This window comes from Dromaius novaehollandiae, chromosome 27, assembly GCF_036370855.1.
Source record: "Dromaius novaehollandiae isolate bDroNov1 chromosome 27, bDroNov1.hap1, whole genome shotgun sequence".
Lineage (NCBI taxonomy): Eukaryota > Metazoa > Chordata > Aves > Casuariiformes > Dromaiidae > Dromaius > Dromaius novaehollandiae.
The window spans coordinates 4,813,514-4,838,322 of NC_088124.1; the positions used below are offsets into that span (position 1 = coordinate 4,813,514).

The following is a 24,809-nucleotide window of genomic DNA, read 5'->3' on the forward strand; positions in this document are numbered from 1 at the left end:
TGAGTTTGCAAACGTTTCGCCCCGCGCACCCGAGCGGCTCCGCTGCCGGCGCTGGGGCTCCCCAGGTGAAGAGCCGGGGCGGCTCGTGGCCAATTCAGTGCCGTGTTTAAGCACGCGCTTAACTTTGAGCATGTGCTTAAGGCCCCGTGAGATCCCACTGGGTCCCGTACACGTGCTGAAGTTGTTCGGTGGATGGCGACGGTGCCGAACAGGGGCCAGGGAGAGCTGTTACCCTCCGAAACAACCTCCCGGCAAAGCAAGCCCCGGCGCGGGTCCCTGCACCCCGCACGTCGCCTTCGGGCAGGCAAACGGCCTCCTGCATGCCGAGGGCCACCGGGCTGCCCTTCGCCGACGGCTCCGCTCCCTCCCTCTCCCCTCGCTCCTCCACCGGCAACGCCTCTGCTCACCTGCGCTCTCCCTTTCTTTTTCCAACCGGTTCCCAAAACATCACCACTTAGTTCTTAAAAAGCAAACCAAAACCTCGCAGGTTTTCCGAACAGCACGGCCCAGCCCTGCGACACCCGCGTCCGCTGCCACCGACGGGAAGGGGCCGCTTGTGCCTGCGGTTTGCAACCCCGGCTGGGGCGCGAGCTGGCGCAGACCAGGACCGACACTGCCCACTGCTACGTTTCATTTGCAATTTTAATTGCTTATCAGAGAAAGAGAAGCGAGGACAGCGCAGGAAAAGAGCCGCTGCATCCTCCACCCTCCCCTTCATCCGCGGAGGGCCCAGCGCGGCCGGGCAGCTTTGTTCTCGCAGCCCCCCGCACATCAAAGCCTCCCCGCCTGCGTCTGAACGCGAAGCCCTCTAGCTACACCACCAACGCACAAAGGATTTTTCTTCTTCTTCTTCTTCTTTTTTTTTTTTTTTTTTTACAAAAACAGAAAAGCAAGAATTTCCTCCCCCTCTTTTTGTCCCCTGTTTTTCCTTCTCTTTTCTTCCCTTTTTTTTTCTTTTTTGTAACAATATCCACAAAAGTTTACAAAATAGCCTTGAAATTACACTTGTGGGATGCAGCTGACTCTTCCTGGCAGAAGTCAGCCGGCTCGGCAGAGTTGCTGCGAGCCAATTCAGAGACGTGTCGTCAGGATCATTTTTTCCTCTTGCCCTGGTCGCCCCCTTCCCCTCCGCTTTCCTCTGGCCGATCGCAGGCGAGCAAACGGCAGAGCTGCGGGAAGGGAGCCGGGGGTGGGTTTGCGGCTGATTATCTGTGACTGCTCAAAAATGAAAAAAACCCACCCCCCCAAAACCCAGAACGTGTACCCCAAAGGGAAAGGCCTTTTTCTTGTGTTTCCAAAACAGGGACTGTCCAGCAAGGAGCTGACCCAGCCGGGGTGTTGCATCGGTGCTGCGGGGAAAGGGGTGATCTGCCGATCATCCATATGGCTGTTTGGAGGCTCAGGGCATCGCTCCCGGCGCCCCTCGGGCACGAGCACCGCTGACGCCGGCCCCACCGGCGCCTCTGAGCCGCGTGCGGGTCCGGACGCTGCCGGAGACCCGGGCGAGGGCAGGGCCGCGACGGGGCTCTGCTAACCCCAAGCTGGCTCTGCTCTTCCCACCTGCCGCACTGCTTTGATAGTCAAGTCTTTTGTTTGTTTGCTTGAAATCCCTCCTTTTTTTTTTTTTTTTTTGTCTGTTTTGTTTTTGGTAAAAAACAGTTTTTCCCCGCCCACCCGCCCGGCACAGTCCCACGGCCGGCCCTCGCAAGGCGTTGGCTTTCACGAGTCCAGGGGGGTCGCTTGCACCTCCACGGCGAGGAGCTTCTCCCCGCGCTGCCCCCGACCCCAGGGCCGGATGAAGGGCGGGTAGATCACGCGCACCGAGGAAGCGCCCAGGCTGCACGGCGTGCGGCGCGGGAGCAGCTCCGTGGCACTCCGGGGCTCTGCCCCGGAGGAGCCGAAGCCGTAGTGACCTACAAGGCTGGCGGACAGCAGCAAGATGCAGAGGACCAGCATTGTCAGGATGCTCTGCCTGGCCCCCAGGAACCTGTAGCGGTAGCCGGCCTCTTTAGTCCTGGCACTCACGCAAGCCACCTTGGCCTGCAAGTCTACAAAGGCCACGTGGAGGCAGGCCCAGTACTCAGTGTCCTGGTGGAGCCGGGTGATGTTGTACACGTGGGTCCCTATAGGGATCCGGGCCACATTGGTCATGTCCAGGTTGGAGCTAAGCAAGAAGCTGGACCAGGTGAGGTTAGAGGAGATGGTGTTGAGATGTGGCTTCCAGGCAACCAGGATGTGGTAGGCCTGGACTTCCATCACCACCAGCTCCAGGCTGTCCTCACTGAGTGGGAAGGAGCTATTGACCATAACACTGATGCTCTTGGTGTCTGCACCAAGGAGGTTGTGAGCCACGCAGGTGTACAGCCCAGCCTCCTGAGCGGAGATCCTGTAAATCTCCAGTGTCCCTTCGGGATGCACTTTGTACCGCCCATCTTCCGTATAGGGGATCAGCTTAACACCCGAAGGGGTGACCCAATAGATCTCCGGCTCCGGCTCCGCCAGAGCTCGGCAGTGCAAGGAGATATTCTCACTGTCTGCAACCTCAAGATGGGAGGGGAAGCTCTTGGCAGAGATGAGAGGCAGGCACCGGTCCGTCATCTCCCGGAAGGGGACGTCTCGGATATGCCTCCTCTTCAGGTCTGGGGGCTCAGCGCACAGCGTAGACTGGGGTTCAATGAAGCGGATGTGGTTCTCGGTGCTGTTGACCCAGCGGATGACGCAGTCACAGCGGATGGGGTTGCTGTGGATGCTGATCTCCTGCAGGTTGGGCAGGGACTCAACCGTCTGCTTATGCAAGGCACTTAAGGCGTTGTTGTTGAGCATGAGGGTTTCCATTTGAGGAAGGTGGTGGAACGCGCTGGGGTGGATGAAGGACAGCTTGGGGTTGTTGGTCATGTCTAGTTTGGTCAGCTCAGGGAGGTTGATCAAGGCAAATTTGTCTATGGAAACCAACTCCTCCATGTTGTTAAGCCCCAACTCTTTGAGGTGTAGCATGTTCATGAAGTCACTTTGCTTAACCCTCTGCAAGGGGTTTTTATTCAAATCTAGGAACTTGAGGCCAGGAACTTGCTGCAGTGCACGCTTGGGGACATTCACGAGCTTGTTGTCATAGAAAGAAAGGCTCTCCAGGCTCCGCAGGCCTTCCAGCGCGTAGTCCGAGATCTCCCTCAGGTTCATCCCAGCCAAGACCAAGCTCCGCAGGTTTGACAAGGGCCTGAAATTCATATCCAAGATAGCATCCACCTTGTTGCCTCCAATCATGAGGATCTCAAGGTTGGGGAGCATCTGGAACCAGCGGCTGTCAACCGTTCTCAGCAGATTGGAGTTGAGGTGGAGCCGGAGCAGGCTGCCAAGGCCAGAGAAGGCCCGGGGAGAGATCCTGCATAGCTGATTGTGGTTCAGGTACAGCTCCTGCAGGTTGCCCAGGCCGGGAAAGCTGTTGTCAGGCAGCTCGGCCAGCTGGTTCTCCTCCAGATGCAGGCTGAGCAGCTGGGGCATGTTCTTCAGGCCAAAGTCCCAGACGTCAGAAAAACTGTTCTGCGACAGGTCCAGCTCTGACAGGTTTTTGAGATACTCCAGCTCGCTCTGCTCGAGCCTGGCAATGTTGTTGCTTTGCAAGAGCAGGGTCTGCGTCCCCTCCGGCAAGTTTTCAGGCACCGTGGAGATGAACAAGTCATTGCAGTCGACGGTGGCAGCCTCCCGGTACACAGAGCGGGGAGTGTACCACGGCCTGATCTGGCAGACGCACTGCAGCGGGCATTTGACCTTCCAGGGCACGATGGGGATGGCGGTGGCAGCTGCCACACAGAGGAGAAGCAGGCTCGTTTGGAAGCGTCTCATTTTCAACTGGAAAGACCAGCTTCCCTCCAGGCAGGGAACGCTCATGGGGCACATCGAGAACAGGGCATTGAGCGTCAGCAGGGTGGAAACGACGTCCACAGGAGAAGATCCCCCATGCAAACCCCGTGCACCATTCAGTCCCTGCTCCCAGCAGCGTTACGGCCCCCGCTGACAGCCGCCCTGCCTGGCCCTCCCTGCTGAAGGAGTCATAACATGCCAGAGTGAGGCTCGTTGCTCCTTTAATCAGAACTTCTCCTTCGTTTCCTCACCAAATGATTCATTTTTGCACTTTGCTGCATTTTTCAGGTTGCTCCTCAAGGTCATTCCTGAAAGAGGCCAGACAACAAGCTGTGTTAGAGGAGACCTCATGCACGTGGCAAACAAGCATGTCAGAGGGAATAAATGAGCACGGGGAGGGCTGCTGAGGCAGTCAGAGCCCCACACGGGAGCTCCAGCGCCTGCCTGGCCCCGTGGCACACTCTAACACATCCATTTAACCTGTTTTATATTCATAGCATTAAATGTTCCCTCCTAGCCCAAGAGTTTTTGGGTGTTATCCCAACCTTTGCTCCCTACAGCCATCGAGTGGGACAAGGAAGAAACGTCCCTGCAGGCAGGCTGCTGCCTAGCTGCCTCCGGCAGGATTTTGGCACAGCTTTTTGGGGAGAGGGAGGAGGGAGAGCAGATAGCCCCTGGCATGAGCTTTTTTTCCCCAGGATCTGCATTTACTGCCCCTGCATCTGCAAGGGCTTCCTAAGCTTCATCCAGCTCCACGCTGGAGCAGACGCAGCCCGGCCAGCACACTCCTACCCTGCACGCGAGCACCTCACGGGGTTAGTAAATCCGGGCGGAGGTTTTACAGTCTTCAGTTCCTGTTTGCTTTGGATAGGGAATAGATTATCTGTAGCCCCACATAGATCAATCTCATCCTTTTTAGCGTGAATACTAGTCGAGCAGTAAGAGAAACTAAAGCTTGTTTTCCATTGGATTTGCCCCTTGCAATCAGCCAGGCTAGCTGTACTTTCCTCTCTCTCCAAGCACAGATTCCCATTTTCTGATAAGGCTGCTGATTATTGCAGCCGCCACCAGGTTTTTCCAGTGCCGAGGGCTACTACGATCACAGTCACTATCAGAAGGACCTGAAAATCCCCAACCCCCTGAGCAAACTTAGACCTCAAGGTTTAAAATAGCAGACACGGGGGAAGCAGGCAGCCCAGAGAGCTGGTGGGGAACAGAAAAGCAAGCTTTTAGGAAGGAGCAGAAGGGTTCACATACAGCCCCAAGCAGAACAGGGCTGCAGCACCCAGAGTGACACAAGGACTCAGCAAAGCTGAAACATCTCCAGACCTCACAGATCAGAGCCTGGCCTGTGGTTCCTCCTCTACCTTCCTCTTTAGCTTCTCCATTAGGTTAAAATTGCTAGCTCTGAAGGATGAGCTTTCCCAAAGTCAGCCCTGGCTACCTGCTGTCCCCTGTCCTGCCCAAGGCAGTGCAGGGAGCCCAGCAGGTCTGCAGCGAGCGCTCACAGCCAGGCTCCTCCAGCACAGAAAACCTCATCCTGCCAAGCTTCTCCCTTAGCCCAGGTCTCCCTGGCCCCTGCCTTCTTCCAAGGTCTCTAACCATCTCTCATCTCAGCAGGAGGAGAGAGCAGAGAGACAGAAAGATGGGGAGAAACCCTACAGAGAGCAGCCTCTCAGACCTCTGCCCCCACCTCCCTGCAAGGCAAAGCCAAGCAGCCCCCACCCTGCAGCTGCTTTTAAAGCTAAGGGCCAGCAACTGCCATCAACTGCAATCAACCTTAATTGGGCTCATCAGTGGCTCCTGGGTGAAGGTAGAAATCCCAATTAGCTCCCTCCATGCTGGGTGCAAGCCTGGCTCAGTCCCTTGCTGGAGAAGATGGGTCTGAGGTTGGTGGCTGCTGCTTTCCCAGGTGCACAGAGCTGCAGCGCAAGCGCGAAAGCCTCGGGCTCGAGCCTGGGCTGGGCAGAGCCACGCTGTCCCTCCATGTCCCTCTGGTCAGAGGATGCTGGAGCCAACCTCCAAGCCACCTTTGATTTTTGGTTTCCTACAGCCCTTCTGACCTGCGCTGATGCAACTCACACCCAGCCCCAAAGCTTTCCTCCGTCTTAAAAGACTCTCTCGCAGCAGGAAAAACATTACAAAGTGGCCGTAGTGGGAAAAGAAAGTTTGTCTCCAAGCCGCTGTATTTTATCACCCCCCTGCTCTCCCTATAAAAGCTTCCAACCAAAGTTTATTCAGCCTTGACGCATCCAGGCCTTGCACCAGAATTGATCCCCACGCTTCCTCTCTTGCCTGCTGCGAGGGCATTGGCTTTTAAACAGTCTCCTGGAGAAACAGCATTAAAGAAGAGGAAGGCTATATTGATTTCTGCATCCTTCTGATGGACCCTCATCTTTCTTTTTAAGTGCACAGGCATTTCTGTAACTATAAATCTCTCTGGCCATTAAAATATTATAGAATCTTCTCTCCTTAAAAAAATAATATGGAGGAATATTTTTTTATTTCCTTAAGGCTGTGAAGAAGGGCCCAGAAAATGTACCTTGGCTCTAACTCCATTTTTATAGGAAAGACTCACTAGCTCGGCTTTCTGGTGATATCTTTATAGGCTTCATGTTCAGCACGGGGTTTTACCACCTTTGCCCAGCGTGGGACCGGGTTGCAGAACTGATGGCTGCAGAAAGTCTTGCATGCAAGATGATGCTGTAACAAGCCAGGTGTTTGCATAAGTAATAGGATTATTGCTTATGGAAAAATGTAATTTTTTGGAAACCTTGGATACTAAACTCCATATTTCATGGTTTCAAATGAGCGAACCGAACGGGGGGTTCTGCCGCCTCCGTCTGCAAGCCCAGCCCGCGCGGCAGGCTGCTGAGCACCCCAAACTCGTCGGGGGGAGAGCAGGGAGCTCGCGCCGTTGCTCTTGCTGTGCTCAGCACGGCAGCCCAGACGTGGTGAGAACCTGCTGGAGAGGAGGAAACCAGCTCAAATGTGCACTTTCTGGGCAAACGCTCGGCTCCCTGCCAAGCCAGCCCCGTCCAGCTGATACCCATCAGACGCATCTTTTGGTCCTGCACAGCAGAGACGTGCTAATAAACCCCCTCCTCTCGCACGCAGCAGCACGCCTGCCCCGAAACGCTCCCGCGGGGCTGCTCCCCGCACAGTGTTTTATTCGACCCCGTCCATCCGCCGCGGGGTTTTGCGTGCACGCGTGGTCCCCTCGGGTAGATGCACGCAGGGAGGTGCGTGCTGCTCACCTGGGCCCTGCTCCCGCGGCAGCAGCGGTGCTGGGGACCCACACGGTGAATTCCTGCAGCCCGACCCAAACGCACGGGGCGGCGGAGAGAGAGGGGACGGCGAGGGCAGCGAGCTTGCTGGTCGCCTTTTATCCGTCGCACAAGCGGCGCTGAAGCCTGCCTCATTATTTCTTAATTAGGCACCGAGGAAGGCTGTAGGTAGCACGCGAACTCATTCAGGCTTTTCTTGCACCGCACCGGGGAGCGGTCGCGGGAGGCAGCAGTGCCTCCGGCCCGGCAGAGTCGGCCCCGGGGCCGCGGCAGCGAGCGGAGGCGGCGGCGAGGCCAGGGGCTGCCGGCGGGTTTCCCGCGGCCGGGCCGGGTGGCTGCCGCCTGCTCTCCCCGGCGCCTCCTGCTATTTCGGGCTCTTCCTTGGCGTGGGCTGCCGCGGCGAGAGCAACAGCAGGGAGCTGGGGGACGCGTCTGCTCTGGTTTTATTTTTTCCGAGAAACGCGGAGCCAGGGCGATGGGGACGTTTGCTGCAGCGCCCTGGGACGAGAAGGAAAGTGCCCCCGGGTTCTTCTCTTTCTTTTCCCTCCTGTTGAAACTGCTTCTCCCCGCGCCGTCCCGGGATGCCGCTTGCCTCTGCCCACGGTTTCCCTGCATTTGCCCGGCCTGGCGGAAGGAGGGCGCAGGCTGCCCTGCAACGAGCCGTGGTTGCAAAGAAGCAATCGGCAGGACCAAAGCCAAAGGCAGCCGGGGCAATAACCCTGCAGCCTGGCTCCAAGGGGCTCTGCTGGGAAGCGGGGGAAAAGGCGCTGGTTGGGTGGCCAACGGGGGAGAGAGAGGACTAAAAGCACCCCTGCTAATTCGGCTCCCCCTCCCGCCTTTCGCAGCTTCTCACCTCCCATCAGCCACGTAATTAAATGCACCACACGGCCAGTTTTAGTGCTCCGTTTGCCAAAAAAATGCATGAATGCGCTTCCTTGACCTTGAGCGTCCGGTGCCGCCCCGGCGGGAGGCCTCTGCCCACCTCGGACCTCCCCGGCCTGAATTCGACCCAACCCCGTGGTGTTTTGAGGAATCGTGGCCCTCTCCGCCCGTCCCCATCAGGCCAATACAGCCGGGAAACGAGGATGGAGGGGACAAGGAAGCGATAAGGAGGCAGACTACAAGATAAAGAAAGCGAGGAAGGACCAGAGATGAAGGGAGGGAGTAAAAAGGGAGCAAAGAGATGAATGGAGCAGCAGCAGCAGAGGCTGCGAGAGCCGGAGGGAGCAGGAGGGGAAGGGAGCGGCGGAGCAGGGGGAGAGGGGCCGGGCGCAGCTACACGAGAGCAGGCAGAAGCCCAGGGAAGGAAAAAAAAAGAGAGAGAAAAGCAGCGAGAATGAGAATTGATGAGGCACGGAGAAGGGAAGAGTCTTTTCATCAGCAAGTTTGCAGGATGAAGCCAGGAGATAAATCACTGAGTGGAAGGAGCCTTGGTCTCAGTGCTTGCACTGGCTGCCTCTCTCCCTCTGTCATCTGTCTAATAGCCCGGCATCGGGAGATAAATGGCTGCAGCTGAGTCCTGGGCTCGCTCCTTCCCTCCCCGCGGCGAGACGGGCCTGCTGCTTCCCCGGCTCCCCCCGGCAAAGCCCCGCGAGGAGCGGCAGGCGGATGCTGGGGAGGGCGTCCCCCCCTCGCTGCTCTTTGCTCTTTTGGAGGCTGCGGTTTGCAGCTGCAGCGGGAGACGGTGCTGGCGGGGGGAGCCGAGGGCCCGCATGCCCCCTGTGATGCACACCTGCAGGCCCCAGCCTGCCCACGAGCCCCCGGCCCCACGGCAGTGCGATGAACAGCCCACGACGTCCATGTGTCCCCCCCCACGCGCTGAGCGTCCCCGGCTCCGGGGCTGCAGCGGCTCCAGAGGCCAAAGCTGCCCTGATCGTGATAATGAACCCCTGCAAGGTCTCGGGGCAAATAAACTCCCTGCCCCTATGGGCACGGCCATACAGCATCCCTAGACCGAGGGGCTGTCCGATGTCACGCTTCACCTGAGCTCAGGCCGAGCCGTGGTTTCCCTGCCGGTTCCCCCCGCTCGCAGCTCACCCTGCCCTGCGGCACACGCAGGTCCCTCCCTAGCACTGGGGTCACCTCTCCCTGCTTAAACCTTTGCGTAAACGCTCTTACGGCATTGATTAGCAATGAAACCAACAGCAGTTAAATAGGATTCTGCATCAATTACTTGCAAACCCTTGAAATGAGGTACTCTGCCGTTGTCTGAAATGCTCCTGTATCATTTCTTTACCTCGCAGGAGATGCTGCACTGAATCCTGCTGGCCCCGCGGCCGGAGCCATCCCTGCGCGGCAGAACGGGCTGCACCACGGACACGCTCGGGCCATCCCGGCCGGAGAAGGAAAAGCACCATCGCGGTGCGGCAAATACATCCCGAGGGATCATTAAACCGCACGCGTTCTGGATCGGCCGCAGACACAGCCGTGGTACTAATGGTGTCTGTTAGATAGCTGTTAATCTTGAATAAATGCTTTTAATGATCTCCTGTTTAACATACAATAACCGACTTATTAAATCTCAATTAAGCCACGGAGGTCAAGTCGCTCTCTGGGGCTATTGGTGGCAGGGAGGATGTGGAGATGTAACTCCTTGGGCACCAAGAAAAATAGATGTATCATCCAGACATCATATACTACCACAAGGCTTTTTCCAGCGAATGGGCCACCCGGAGCGGCAGATTGCTCGGGGAGGGGGAAGGAAGGGCCCTGGCACCGGGCCGGCGCCGGGCGCTGCACCGCACAGCCAACCCCGGAGCGTGCCGCCGGGCTCGCCGCCCCGGCTTCTGGGGATTTCTCCAGTGACACCGCCAGGGAAGGACACCTGGGGCGGGAATAGCCGCCGGGATGCTCTGCAGGCGTTTGCAGCCAGCTGACGCCGCGATAGGCAACGGCAGAAATTGCGGCGTGAGGTAGCGGCTGCCTGGGTGATGCATGAAGACCCCCAGGGCGAGATGCCCAGAGCCAGGGAGGAAACCCTGCAAACCAGGACGGGAAAAATGGGGGATGCAATAACCTGCCCCAGGCCATGGCCGGGCATCTCGGAGGAGGGGACCCCGCAAGTCACCCGTGTCCCAAGCTTTAATTCACTCCCATTGCTCATGGAAGACGTCCCTCCCTGGTGCAATTCCTTTTTTGGGTTATATCCTGGATTTGGGGGTCAGGATGCAGCTCCCATCTCAGCCCCGCGCTGCAACTGCGGCAAAGAGCTCAGCCTTGCTTTTCCGAGGTGCTGCGCCCTTACCAGCCCGGCGCGCGAGGCACCGGCAGCAGCAAGCGCCCGGTTTGCAGAGCAAATGCATCTTCTGCCTCCCTCCTGCAAGACAGGGACGTCTCGGCACTGCCGCCGCGGAGCTCGCGGCTCGCAGCCCGGCTGCTCCGCTCACAGCGAGGACGATCCTGCCGCAAATCTTGGCAGGGAGTTTGCGGCCTTGGTGAAAATACAAAAACAAAAACAACCACCAAAAAAATCCCCCAACCCACACTGAATCTCCCCCGTAACGTGGCAACGGCTCCTCCTGCACCGCCGCGAGCTCCCTAATCTGTATGCCTCGTCACAGCCGCGCCAGGCGCTGGGCGAGCGCCATGGCAACGCGCTGCTCTTTAAACACAGGAGTTTGTGCTGTGATCGCAAACAGCATTAGGCAATTTAATTAAGCAGCTGGCAAAGGAAAAACTTTGTCTGTTTGATGCTTTTTGTTTTTTTTTGGCTTTTTTATTAAATTCCAGCATATTATGCAGCTCTGCGCCTCTGCTGTCTGCTTCGAGGGGCAGGAGGATGTTCCCACCCCATCCTCCCCCCGGCTTTAAACCCAAACAAAACCGGAGTGCGCGGCAAGGCAGCACGGACCCCCGGCACGGGCCGGTGCCCGGGTTCCCCGCAGCTGCGCAGCCCGAGGGCCATCCCGGTTTTTCCCCCGGGAATCACAGGGCTGGTTCACAGGTCACACAGTTCACTTCTGCCTCTGGAAATGTCTTGCAAAAGCAAACGGGAAGAGCTGGCTGAGCTCCGCTCCTGCTCGCCAGAATAAATAAGAGCTGGGAAGACGGATTCTCATTCTCAGCTCACAGCCGAATCGGTCTTTACTCTGTAAAATTTGCGTCGTTCAGTGAAATTCATGCTGCGCTGGGCTGCATCTCACTGCATTTTTGGAGGCCTCTCCAAGGAGCAGCAGCATCTCCAGCTGCAGGAGGAGCCGAACGCGGCCTGCGTCCACACCTGCACTCGGACCCCTTTCCTCGGGACTGGCGCGCGTGCAGTCGGGCTCAGAGAGTATTTCCCTGGCCTGTCGGAGGCCTGGTACCGCGTTTCACTGTGCTGGGCATTACTGTATCACAAGCAAGAGTAAATAATCTTTTCCACGCCGTTCATAATGTTACAAGCACCTCTCTCCTCCCCACCACCAGCCCATCGCTTTTACAGCCTGAAGAGCCCTAGTCCGTTCTGCTTTTCCCGCAGGGACCATCGCACAGCTCCAGCCCCCGCTGCTCCTCTGCCCAGACCCGCTCCTGCCCTTCCCAGAGAGGCTCCTGGCGCTGCTCCGTCCGCAGGCGCATCGGTGGCTTTGCTCTGCCGCTTTATTTATTTCCTAATAATCCCCACGTGCCATTTGCCCTTTCCGGCTGCTGCCACGCCGTGTCCCTGTTTGCAGTGAGCTAGCTCCGAGAGCTTTTTTCCTGAATAGCAATAGCTAATTTAGAGCCCTTCACGGTGCAAAAGCCATCGCTGGGCCTCTCAGAGCCGAACGCGTGGTTTCAAATGGCATTTGGCTCCTTAATCACCCAGCGGCATTAGCAGATGCTGTGTGCGATCAGCAAAGCTCGGTGTTGCGGGCGTGCAGAGCCGTGGCTTCGGCGCTCCCGGGGAGCCGCGTGCCCAAATCCTCAGTGGCCAGGGCAGCGGCCAGGACGTGAGCCAGCCTTCCCGGCCGCCGCATCCCGAGCTCCCCAGGGAGCCTGTTTCAGTGCCGCGCTCCCCCTTCGGCTGGGCAGCTCGCACGGGGCTGCAAATGGGGTGCAGACCCCGACCAGCAATGCACACCCCGACCAGCAATGCACACCCCGACCAGCAATGCACACCCCGACCAGCACCGTGCACCCGACCAGCACTGCACAGATCCCTCCCTGCCGGTGCACGGCAGGGATGGAGGTGCTGGGAGCCGGTGCCAGCCTGGCTCCCTTCCCCAGAATGGCTCGTGCAGGTGCTACAAAGTACCAGGAGCTGCGCCACAGGCAAAACCCAGGACTGGTACCGCCGCGCCACGGCCAAGAGGCATCCAGCCCCGGCCCGGTAATGAGCTCCCTCGGTTCGCCTCCCCGCCACGCGGGAGAGCAGCGTGCTAAATAATTCAGGCGCCTTCCTGAACTGCCTAGAAAACACTCCAGGTCTTTCCTAACGAGCTCGCCGCAGCCCCTGCCCTGCGCCGCGCCGGCACCGCAGCCTTGTCCGCTGCCTCAGCAGGGCCTTCGCCCGCCGGCCCTGGCGCTTTCCGTCCCTTACCCCGCTCCCGTGCCCGGGGGCGAGGAGCGCTGCCTCAAAGCCAATGCCGGGCGCTGGGGCCATGGCACGGAGAAGCCGAGCGAGACAAACCCCGGCTTGCTCAGAGAGCCCGAGCCTGGGAAGCAGAGCAGCCCGGAGTCCCAGCCGGCCTCATCAATTCCAGCTAATAAAAAGGATATTTCACACATCAGGCACTTCGCAGACGCTTTAATGAGAGCAAACAAAGGCGCTGGGATGCGGATGAGGGGATGCAGCCGCGCAGCTCCCAGGCCAGGCGCTGCTCATCGTGGCTGACCCGCGCCTGGGGACGCCCACGAGAGCAGCCGTGGGCCGCAGAGCTCACCGGGATGCTCGCTGGCAGTGGAGGGGATAAAACCCATTTTCATGCTCCTCCCTAGGGGCAGACGAGGCTGCAAGCCCAGGGTGGGGGGAGCAGCACCCTGGCAGAGCGAAGGGGGCACGTGAACCGCCGTGGCCTGGCGGCACCCAGGCTGAGGGGGGCTGCTGTGCCCCAAGAGCTGCACCAGCCCAGGATGCGTCCAGGAGGGTTTGCTGCCCACTCAGGTGTCTCGGGTACATTTAGGAACATGGGTTTTTCCACGCAAAGTGAAATGCGGTATCTTAGTACCAAGAAACCCAGCGTCCTCTGCCCCACGGGGCCAGCGCTGGGTGCACCGAAGGGAAAGCCAACAAGGGAGGACGACACAACCTGCAGCACGCGATGCATGGGGCAGAGGTGGAGCAGAGGATAAAGAGAGCAAATACTGCCCTGAACGCGGCCTGAGATCACGGCGGAGTTTGCTAGCGCTTTTCTCTCCCTGCATAGCTACAGGCATAATCGTGGTGTTGAAGCAGACTGTGCCCGGAGGAGGGCAGAGATGGCGAGAGCTCAGCTCTCCGCGCAGTAACGCCCGGGTTTGGGGGGATGGATGCGGTTTGGGGCTCTCCCCCACATCTCAGCCAGGCGGGTCACCAGCGACCTGGGAAGCTCAGACCGACTCGGAGCAGCGCCGTGTCGCACAAGAACACAAGCGTGCTGGGGCCATGCAAGAGTCCCGGCTCAAACGGACGGACCCCGCGCGGGGAGATGCCCCCGATCGCCTCCAAAGCAAACGGGGGTCAGCAGAGCAAAAACGGCAAACAAGGCAAAAATAGCCTGGCAGTCAGGATCCGGTCACTGCTGCAGCTCCAGGAGCTTAAAACCGCGGGAGTGCTCTGTTTGAGCCAGGTTTCTGCTGCTTTTGGCATGGACTGTCCAGCAAGGGAAGCATCGCCGGAAGAGTTAATCTTTTTCTCTTCCCCTTTCCTGAAGGAGAGATTTCATGCCATGCTGAATAAACAAAATAAAGTGATATCACAAAAGACTGCAGCACAGTGTATCAGATACCCCAGCACTGTTGCAGGGCGTCTGTCGGCACCAATCACGATGACTGATGACTTATCAAGAATGGACCTGACATTTCCAGATGAGCTGTTTTGATAGAGTTGTCATTCAAAAGGGATCCAAAATAAAATAATAATAATAACAGTAATAACAACAAAAAAACAGGAACGGGAAGAAAAACAGAAAACACTTGCCGCCTTTGTCCCACTTTTTTTTTAAAGAGTTCCCAGCTCGACAACAGGATAACTTGGTGTAGGGCGAGGTGCAGGAAGGGTGGTGGGTGCGCGTGGCTGGAGGGAAGGTGGCCAGATCTTCCCTCCAGAAGCAAAACTTTGCTAAGACAAAGCAACAGCCCAAACTCCTCTTCCGGATCCGACACATACCCGGGACGCACGGAGCAGAGGGAGAAGCCCCCCGGCCTGATGCCTGCACCGCGGGCAGCGGCGGTGGCACCCCCGGTGCACCCAGGCAGGAGAGCACCCCGCGCGCCTGCCGCCGGGGAGAGAGCTCTGACCCGTGCCCGCGACGGCAGCAGCGTTACTCAGCATCAAAACGGAGATGCTGACCTGCACCTCCACCTCTGCCGTCGCGCTCGAGCCCTTCCCGTGGGTATCAGCAGCAGAGGGGCACTGCCAAGGCGGCACCACTCACACAGCCTCCCATCACCTCCAGCTCCCACTTTGCTTCCGTTTGCCCCAACCGGAGAGGCCAGGATGCCGGCGGGAGCTGCTGCGGCACCGCGGCTCTCCCTGCGCCGGCTGGTGCTGCTGGAAGACGGGCGGGGAGAGAGCTACCCCCTAGAGCTACCTGTCTTAGGAGGAGCTGACAAAATATTGGTTTTTTGTATATTAAAAAAAAAAAAGGAAACCCACAGAAGATAGTATTCACATGACTGAGCTCAGAGGAGAGATTCATCCATTCACGTCAAAGAAAGGGAGAGGAACTGTGTCTGGGAGAACTTTCAGCTGTGTCATTCAGGTTTAGAAGGGCTGTAAAACACAAACCAGGTGCCGAACGTATGCACGTGTGCACATATGTATGTACGTATATTGAGAGAAAAAATACTGAGCCTGCAGAGCCATGAGCCGCGCTCGGTCAGGGGCGGCAGGACGCAGCCACGGCACAACCCCCTCCGCCTCCTCCAGAGGCGCCAGGGAAGGACCAGGGACGCACACGGACCCGGTGGCAGCGGAGGGACGGGGTCGGCACGCGGCTGTGCACATCGGCAGGGACGCGCGCGGTTTAGGTCGCAGGATAACGACGCTGGCGATGCACCGGGCTGCGGTAGAAAGCCGATGAGCAGGAAATGATTTCACTTATTTTAACGGGCCCTGAAAGACATTTCACGTTCATCACAAGTTTGTTGCAAGCCCCCCGCTTCTGCCTGGAGATGGCACTTCTCCCTGAGAGACTGGATTTCGTGGCTGCCGTTTAATCTCCATCTCACTAACATGCTCGTTTTCCCCTTTCCTCCCCCCGGCCGCCTCGCGCTTGCATCCGCTGCCTGCTGCTTTAACGGGAAAAGGCAGCAGGGCTGCCGCGGGCAGCGAAGCAGCATCCTGGCAGCATCCCAGCGCGGGGCTCCGGGGCGTCTCACTTTTCGGATGAGCTTGAAAACCGGCTTTCTGTTCATCCAAGGGTCACAGAGGCTACATTTTCCCCTTAAAGCAAAGCCGCCAAACCCCATGCCCTGGCCATACTCCAGGTTGGGTGATTCCTTCCCGCCAACTTCTCCTTCCCCCTGCGGTCTGAATTGCTGCTGTCAGAGAGCTGCAGCACTGCACCCCAGGAGAGGCTCCGTCTCCAACCTCCTCCCTGCTCGCGCCCCTTCGTCAGGTTTATCGTACACTTGGCGCAGGGCAGAAGAGAAACCGCTGCAGAACCAGCACATGGCCGAGCCCCCCCGCGCGTGCCGGTCCGCGAGCCGCGGCTTTCCACGCGGTTCCCCCCGCTCGGCGGCTTTGCTGGTCCCCGCAGTGCCGGGCACCGCTCAGCTCCCCGCCGAGGCCGCGCCAGACGCCCGCTCCGTGTTCGAGAACCAGCAACCGCCTCCTTCAATCTAAATTAGGTATTAAAGTGAAAGGCAATTCGGCGCGAGACCAGGAGTTCATTAGGAAACACAGCTAGATCCAAAAGATGCCGCAGACAGTAACACGAGGGAAACACGGGGCCGGGAGAGGGAGGCAGAGACGTACAAGCAGCAGCTGGGCAAAAGCAGAAAGGGGGAAAGAATCAGCGTATTATTGTAGATGAAGATTAAACGACAACCCCCTGCTCCAAAGGGCACGCGGGAAAGGCTAACAAGCTGTGACAAACCGGGATGCATGGACACGAGCAGCCGGTTCCCTTCAATAAAACTTTTATTGGCCATGATATCTGCAAACAAGCAGCCGGCGATGGGAAGCCGAGGTTTTCCCCAGCCGCCCCCAGGGCGCTCGGACAGCGCTGCCCACCCCGCGGCAGGAGCAGGAGTGCAAGGGAACAGCTTTAGCCTTCATTACGCCAAATTAAAATCAAAAGTGAGATGACAATTACAATTTGTGACCAGCTAATTGTTTGCCTCAGCAGCTGATCGTTGCGCAGATCGGGAAAATTAATTGCTCGCGGTCCCAGGTGGGTCGGCTCCGAACCGCGGCGCAGGAGCTTACCGTCCCCCGCCCCGGCACGTGCTGCAAATCCAGGGAAAGGCCCCATGGGTCGGCACAGCAGGATGAAGCAGCAACCCGGTGGGACGAGGGGCCCCTCGCCAGCCCTTCGGGATGAGGCTTTGGATGGGCTCATCCGCACGGACCCGTCAGAACAGCGCAGGCTGCTCCGAGCCTCTGCACACCAAGTATTTCCAAAAAATCAAGCCAGTCCTGCAGAGGAGCTGGAGAGGGATGTTTCCATCTCTTCTATCTATTTCTCCCTCCCTCTAACCAAGCAAACAAACCACAGCGCCGGCAGGCAGGCAAAGCCCCCGCGATCCTCCCTCCCCAAAGATGCTAAGGGCCAGAGGACGCCGTCCGTCGCCCTCGCCCCCCAAGCCAGCAGCCCCCGGCATCGCCCCAAAGGGTTTTACCCCTGCTCCAGGCTGGTGAGCGGCTCAGGCCCCAAAGCGAGTGGACAGAGGGCCAGGGTGATGGTCACGGCGGCCAGCAGCCCCTGCGCCCTTCCCCGGCTGCCCTTTCTCATCCGCATGGAAACGGGGACGATCGATGCCGCCGCGAGCAGACCAGGGGCCAGGGGGGAGGAGGGCGGCCTCCCCGCCCCCAAACCTCTGCCGTGCCGGGGCCGGCACCCATCGGAGAGGAGCCCGGCTGGAAGGATGCTCCAGGCAACGTCCAAGGCGTCCAAATGCCGCTTCCCGCGTGGCAGAGAAGCAGATCCGAGCTACGGGCTTGGAAGGGGACAGAGACGAGGGGCAGGACACTGCTGCATCCACACGTCGGGCCAGAGAAAATAAGTCCCTGCAATAAGGTATCGTCTCCGACAACATAAGGTAAAACAGTGGTGGGTCCAGGGCCAGAAGCCGGGTCGTTCCCACGCAGAGCTGCCCCAGGCGGCACGGCCGCAGCCGGCACAGCTGCGACTCCAGGGCTGCTCCGGCCCATCCTGGGCTCTCAGGGACACACGGCACATCACACGGAGCAGCGTGCCGGGAGCCAGGAATAGCCGTGGGGAGTCCCACCTTTCCCTCCCTGGGAGACGACGCTGCCTCCTCCCACCCGGGGCTATTTTAGGAAGAAATGTTCTGCAGCGTTCGGATGTCGATCCCTGCAGAGGGATAAATCAAGGCTCTTTAAACTTTCTTCGGAGGGAGGGGCGGGTGGGGGAGGACCAGGTTATTACACAAAGCTTAAAAAAGGGAAAGAATTCCTGAGCGTAATTAAAATCTAAACCATGATGGGATGTCTGCTGTTATTTCTCTAGAGATGTCTGTTGTTGGAAACAATATTTCTTCAGCTAGGCAGCATCGCTCCGGGCAGGGAGTGTTTCAAGGCAGAGCTAAGAAACCCGGTGCAGGAGGGCTGGAAACCCCGCTTGGCCCTCGCTTCGCTGCGGGCTCGGCTTTAAGACGAGCAGCGTGTCGTACAGCATCTGCAGCGAGAGCAGGGACAACCAGGGAGAAGAGAGCCGGGGAACCGCGGCCGCTGCAGGAACCGGCTTCCATCATCTGCACAGCAAGTCGCTGCCGGATCCACACGGAGACTGCTCATACCCGACTCAGGGCGAGCAGCCTGACGGTGGCATGACCACACCACCGTCGGGATGTCCCTTAGGTCCCTCAGAGGTCTTCTGCAGAGACGGGTGCCACCAGTGCCAGCAGGCAGGAGTGCAGCGGGGCTGCTCCGGGCACACTACACAGGGCGAGAGCAGCCGCTGCTGGAGCCCAGCCCGGCTCCGTTTCATCTTCAGCAGAAGAAAGGTCAGGATGGCAACGCAGCTGCTTGTAAGTGCTGCAAAATCAGGCTTAATTTCTAATTAAGGGGAAGTCTCTCCTTGTTATCTTCCTGGTGCATTCGGGCCTCCTCGGACCGCGTGGCTGCACTTAGGGGCTGGAGTCACAGAGCAGCTGCTGGGGGCTCCGGCGTGTCCCCACCACGGGGGACACGATGGCCGGTGGAGCCCAAAGAGAGCAGGCTTGCGGGTACCCGAGGGTTCCCGGCGGGGCTGAGGCTGCCCAGCGGACGACTGGACTCTGCTGCTGCAGCCTGGCATGCTCCCTGCCACCAGCATGTCCAAACTGCTTCCTCCACACTGTCGGGAGCCTCCTCTTCTCCAGGGAGGAAGGTCAGCGCCTGCAGCCGCCCCAGCTCTCAGCCCTCCCTTAGGCCCTCTCTTGCCATGATGCTCCTGGAGATACCTGGATGACTAGATGGTCTTCAGAGCTCCCTTCCAGCCTCAACCATTCTGTGCATGGTAGTGCAGTGTCCCATTTTGGCCCCAGAAGGCATTGTTTCAGGTTGGACCCGAATTGAATAGCCCATGCCGTCTGGGATCTCCTGGGTTCTCCAAGCACTTCAGAGGCGAGCGGCACGAGTGTGCGCCTGATGTCTTGCTAATGCAGCTCGCTGCCCGCCTCGAGGTCACGCGCTACACCTGCATCAGGGCCGAGGGACACGAGGAGCCCAGGCAAAATCACGATCAAGGTGGTAAAAACACCAGCTAGGCTAGACCCGCTCCCAGCCCACGGCCCTCCAGCGGCCGCACTCCCTCCACCCGTGCCCCGGGCCTCCCCGTGCCGTCCCAGGACCGCTGCGTCCCAGCACCCAGGTGCCTCTGCAGCCCTCCCGGGTGCCCACGTGGCCCAGACCAGCACTGGCAGGGAGCAGCGGGCACCAGCCCGGGGGCTGCAGAGGCTACGAGCATCCCCCATGTCTCCAACCGCGGCCCCTCCGGCAGGCGAGCAATCAATGCGAGCCACTTCGGGAGATGAACGGTGCCATAAATTGGGCCTCTGATTAAGAAGAAAACGCCTTGGGGAAAAGAAAATGTGAAGCTGGCTTCCCTGCCGAGGCAGCAAGTCCTCCGGCCACAGCATGGGGCGAGGAGGAGGAGGAAGCTCTTGTGACAGCTCTTGAAGCAGTGTTCCCCCAGTGTCACCGGAGCTCCCACACGCGCAGGTTTCTGCTCCAGGTCAAATGTTTCAGCCCGTAATTGCAATCCCAATGTTTCAGCAACTTATTAGGACACAACAGCCACAAAGAACGAGTCGGTGACGGATGAGTTTGGTGGCCGAACGCGCGGCAGCCCTGCTCCTGGCTCTGAACAACCGACAGCGGCAGCAAGAGCTGGTACGTGGCCGTAACCAGGGTTTATCCAGCTTAAACTCACACGCTCAAAGCAAATGCTACCCAGTTAACCCTCCCAGCAGGCTCCCCGGTAGAGAAATCCCAATATCCCTTATGCAAACGGGACATTGGAGTTTTTAAGTGCTTTGCCCGAGGCTCGAGGCGTCTCGGCAGCGCTGGGGCGAGCACGCGGGCAGCGGGTGTCCCGGCTCCGGACACGGAGCACCGGCAGCTCAGCACGCGGCAGGCAGGAGCCCATTTTGGCAGCAGCTTTGGTTGCTGTTACACCTTGGAGTCCTCCCTCGTTTAATGAAATGAGGCTTTTTGTCAAAGCAATTCCTCAGGACCCCGTATTCAATATGTAACGCCAACAGCAGCCTCTCTCCAAATATAAAGGCCGGTTCCTCGCCCAGGAGGTCAGATCCAGACCCGAAGGGAGAGGTCTGCAAAGAGGGGGAGCCGAGACGGGGGTGAGGGGCGGCAGGTCGATCTCCCGCAGCCCCAAAAGCTGTAAATTACTGCAAATGCCAATAAGTCATTAGGAATCACAAGAAAAATGTAAGGTTGCCATAGCAACTGCCATGCACAGCTTCCAGGGCTGCCCCCCTTCCTCAGGTGCGCCGCAGCCGGGGCGGCAGGCAGAGCCGCGGAGGTGGCCGGGGCCACGCGGGCCTCGCTCCTCCCTGCCCTCGGGTGCCGAGCAGCACCTGGGGAGCAGCGGGGCTCTGCCACACGCGGAGGCCCTGGAGACGCTTCCCAGGAGCAGGTGGGCGAAGGGACGGGGACCACCGAGTCCCCTCGGCCCATGCGGGGTCACCACTCTGCAAAGAGATGGAGGAACCCTGCACGGGCAAGGAACTGCATTCCTTCTGGGCAAATTCAGCTCCAGGTTATTTTAAATTAAATTGTCTGCTTGGAGCCTGATGGCCAGGGAACTGAGACCTGGAGAGGGAGGGAAGCAGCCTGTAGCAAGGGAGAGGGTTGTGAGCAGGTGACCTGTCCTCCGGCACAGCCAGTTTCAGAGGTCCCTTCCCCAGCACTTAACACCTGGCTTCAGGCTCATTTTCACATGCACTTTACAAAAACACAACCTTTCCCTGTTCTGCTTTCCATCTCCTGCCCTTTCCTCGCCCCCTGCTACATCCACAGCGTCAGATTAGAGGTGGCTTCCTGCAGGGCACCCGGGTTGCGGAATAACCGCCTTTCCCCCGTCTCGGTGCCGTCCTTCCCCGGAGACCTGTCTTCCCAGTGGAGCGACACGGGGGGCAATCGCAGTTGCGTTATTTACAGCCGCTGCCCAAGGAGACCCCTGAACCCAGGACCTTGCAGCACCCACACCCCACGGGCGGCCGAGCCCCGAGCCGAAGCAGAGGGCACAGGCACGTGCCGTCCGCAGCAAGCAGCACCACTGGGCAACACCTTAGTGTTGCCCATTTCTCCTCCAAACGCACCCAGTTTCCCAGGGGCGAAGGACTTTGCATGCTGCTCTGCACCCCCCACCCCATCGGCACCCTTAAAAACATGCCATAAACCCCGATGCGGCCTGGGGGCTGCCCTGCCGGGACCCCAAGCACCGGTGCCGCATCCTGCCTCGTTGCCAGCGCATACGCAGGTCCCAGCGCCGTGAGCGCTCGCTTGTGCACGTAAACAGCCCTGTTCATTCACTGCCAGCAAAACCTGAGCGCGATGGGGGAAAAGCAGCGCTCGCCAAACGGGAAGGGAGCATGGCCGCCGAGGTGGAGGGCTGGGGCGGCGGGGGCTGCGCACGCGGCTTCCCAGGGGCTCCAACCAGCACAGGGAGTCAGCAAAATATTAAAAAGCCATCGAGATATCTGGAGAGCATCACCGAAATTCCTCATGTCTTATCTCACAATGGCTTAATGAAAAGGGGTGAAGGAGGAGGGACGGCAGCGGTGGAGCGTGGCGCAGTGGGAAAGTCTGCCAAACCCCACCGCGGGATGCGATGAGGGGGAAAGGGAGGCAGAAACAGGTCTCAGCCCAAATTTCCCATGTTTGGGGCCAACCGCAGCAGTTTGCGAGCTCGGGTCCAGCCCGGCAGCCCTCCATGGGGCAGCACATGCTTCCAGCCCACGCGGATGTTCAGAGCCAAGTGAGCTGTTTCCATCAGACATCTCCAAACAAGCTTCTGAAAACAACTGAACCGTTGAATTAAATTTAATAATGATACTTTGAAAGAGTGACACCCTATTAAACCATTCATCCCAGCCAAAAATGAATTGGTTTGTTTGTTTCACAAAAATAATGGGAAAAAGCAGGGCTTTTTCCCATTTTCGGTTGACCAGACACTAGTACTGTTTTCATTTCCCAGGGCATCGATACCTGTTCCCAAGCACCGCTGGGACATGGGGTGAGAAGGGCAGGGAGTGAAGCTTCCCAGGCTTTACCAGGCTCGGGGAAAGGTGCCTTCTCCTAAAACTGGAAAACTGGAGCTGGTTCATTCCTGCCTTCCAGAAAGGCTGGTTAAAAGGCAAAATGCTTTATGCTGATTACAAACTCCTCACTGATGAAGGCTATGAAATCTGAGTCTCACAGAAGCGCGGTGGCCTGTCTTCATGCAAAACAGTTTTCCCTGCCTCAACCCAAGCACGGACTCGGCCGAGATTTGGTCAACAGAAAGGAAGAAGCCAGCCCTGCTCAGGGCTCACCTGCCAAGTCTGAACTCGGAGGGATTTTTTATGACTGGTCGTAAATGCCACAAAATATGGTTTTATAATAACACCTGGGATAGGCTTTTAAATGCAGTGGGTAGCTCTGGAGCCTGCAGAGGGTCAGGAGATATCCGAGTATTTATAAGCTGCTGGAGGAGGGAAGCTGGCGTTAATTCTGAGTTGGTCAATAATTTATCACAAGCAATTTATTAACTAAGTTTGTCTCTTTTCCCTGCCTGGGTGAAAAGCACCCCGGCGCCGAGAGCCAGCACAAGACTTAGGCACCACTTAAGTCCCAATTAAGCCCTTTGTGAATTGTCTGGGAACGGATCCCAATTTTCCCATATTTATTTGTTATTCAGAATTACATGCCAAACAGAGCCGAGGCATAATTCCTGCTCTGCCGCGGTGTTTGCAGACAGCTCCCGGGGAGCGACAGCAGCACGGCCTCGAGCTGCCTCAAGGGGCCCCGCAGCCCCCCCGGCCGGGACGGCACCTTTCACAGGAACAGGTTTCCCGGCCGCGATTGTAAATGGCAGCGTGGGGGCGGATGGGGGGTCCCAGGGTGCCCCCCGCCTTTCCCTTGCCAGCCCCCGCCGGCTGCAGGGTTGCAATGCAACCGGAGCGATTTCCTTGCCCGTTTACTGCCTTCCTAAAACCTGCCCATCGGAACGGCCTTTTGCAAAACCCGCTATAAATATGTTTATCGCAAAATAGCCATCAACAGTCTCTGAAGCCGCACATACATTTCACTGCCCGTAAAGTGACTGATGCCCCAGAGCAGCATCAGGCTTTCGAACCGCCGCGGCCCCCAGCCCCCCGGCACTGGAGACAAACCCACGGCCCAGAGCCCCGCGCAGAGCTCCGACACAGACCACCTCCCCGCTTAAGGGCGAGCTTTAAACTCATCTAAATTTAATGCTTTTCCATTTCCGACCTGCTCCGAGCAAACGCGAGGCAGCACCCTCCCGTGCAGCGCCCGGGGCTCCCCCTTCCCTCGGCTTTCCCGGCCGGAGGCGGGAAGCAGCCTGCGGCTCCCCGTGCCGCACGGAGGAGGAGGAGGAGGAGGGCGAGGGCATCTCCCCGAGCACAGCGGTTTTGGCTCCAGGAGGCTGTTTGGCAGGACCCGAGTTGCCGGTACCTCCCACATGCACAGGAGCAACCCACAATCAGCGCCGGGGCAGCCAGCAGTGCACCGGCCCCTCCTCACCCTGCCCACGAAGCGGGGGGCTGCTGGGTCTGGGGGGGCACCAGGCGCCTTTTAGGACAAGCCCCCAGCAAGGGAGAGGCACCAGGGCCGGCCCCGAGGGGGGAGGATGCACCTTCCTCCACTGGGAGGAAATAAGGGGAGCGAGCCTGGGTAGCTTCAAGGGAAGGCGCTCCTGGGTCTGGCCCCGGATCCGGGGAGGTGCTGCCCGGCTGGGGAAGCTCCCGGGCTGCCAGTGCCCATGGGGACCGAGCCTCGGACCAGTCCGTCATCCTCCATCCCTGCCAGGGAATTTTGGCTCCCGAGGCTGAACAGCGGAGATGGGTGAGGAGCGGGCAGGCATCCGCCGCGAGCATTGCATCGCTCTTCGCAGCGAGAGGTGCTGCTGCGGCTCTGCCTCCCCAGCCTGGGCTGAACCGTGCCGGGCAGCGGGGCTCCCCCGGGGCAGCGATCACGCAGCCTAAGGCGCAGCACCACCAGAAAAGTTGTTTTTCCTGGCGCTCGGGCAGGATTTTCCCCCTTTCCTCATCCCCTCTCCTGGCTCGCAGTCATCTCCCCCCAGGCCCCCAGCTCTCCTCTGCATGAGGGGGATTAGTGCTGGCTTCCGCAGTGCCACGGTGCACAGAGCCCCGGCAGCCAGCGACAAGCTCCTCGCTTCGCATCGCGGCTGGTGGAGCTGGGGGATGCAGAGCTGCATGCTCAGAGGAGGAAAAAATGCCAGGGGAAGGGGTATAAAATGGCTGAGGAGCAGGGACCTGCAGCAGGATTTGGCCCCCGGCCATGCTCTGCACAGCCACTGGCCCCCAGCCGAGCCGCACTGCCGGGCATGGAGCACCCGGGGCAGCACCGGGAGCAGGGATGGGCTTCGATGGGCTCCCCCGAGCAGCGAGGCCGGGTCGGGAGGAGCCCATCCGTGGTGGTGGGGAGCTGGGGACAGCGTCCCAGGTCCCAAATCCCAATGGAAACCCACAAAAAGAGAAGCCCTGGGGCAGCCGACACTTGGGTAACTTGCGCTGTGCTGGCCACATCGCATCACCCCACGGCCATACCTGCTCCGTCTTTTAAAGCTGGACAAGGAGGATCTGCTTCCCAGCCTCGCGGCATGCTTTCCCGCAGCTGGGCTGTGGGAT

The 24,809-nt window shown here is 58.9% G+C and overlaps 1 protein-coding gene across 2 annotated transcripts in view; it reads right to left on the reverse strand.

Annotated features, from left to right (window-relative positions):
* Nucleotides 1-624: 624 nt before the first annotated feature.
* LRRN2 (leucine rich repeat neuronal 2) overlaps nt 625-24,809 on the reverse strand; it is a 29,063-nt gene continuing 4,878 nt past the window's right edge. For both annotated transcript variants that reach the window (XM_026111936.2, XM_026111935.2), the window contains exon 2: nt 625-4,166. In XM_026111936.2, the coding sequence (XP_025967721.2) occupies nt 1,720-3,894 (2,175 nt within the window). In that variant the 5' untranslated portion in view covers nt 3,895-4,166 and the 3' untranslated portion in view covers nt 625-1,719. The remainder of the gene's footprint in view (nt 4,167-24,809) is intronic.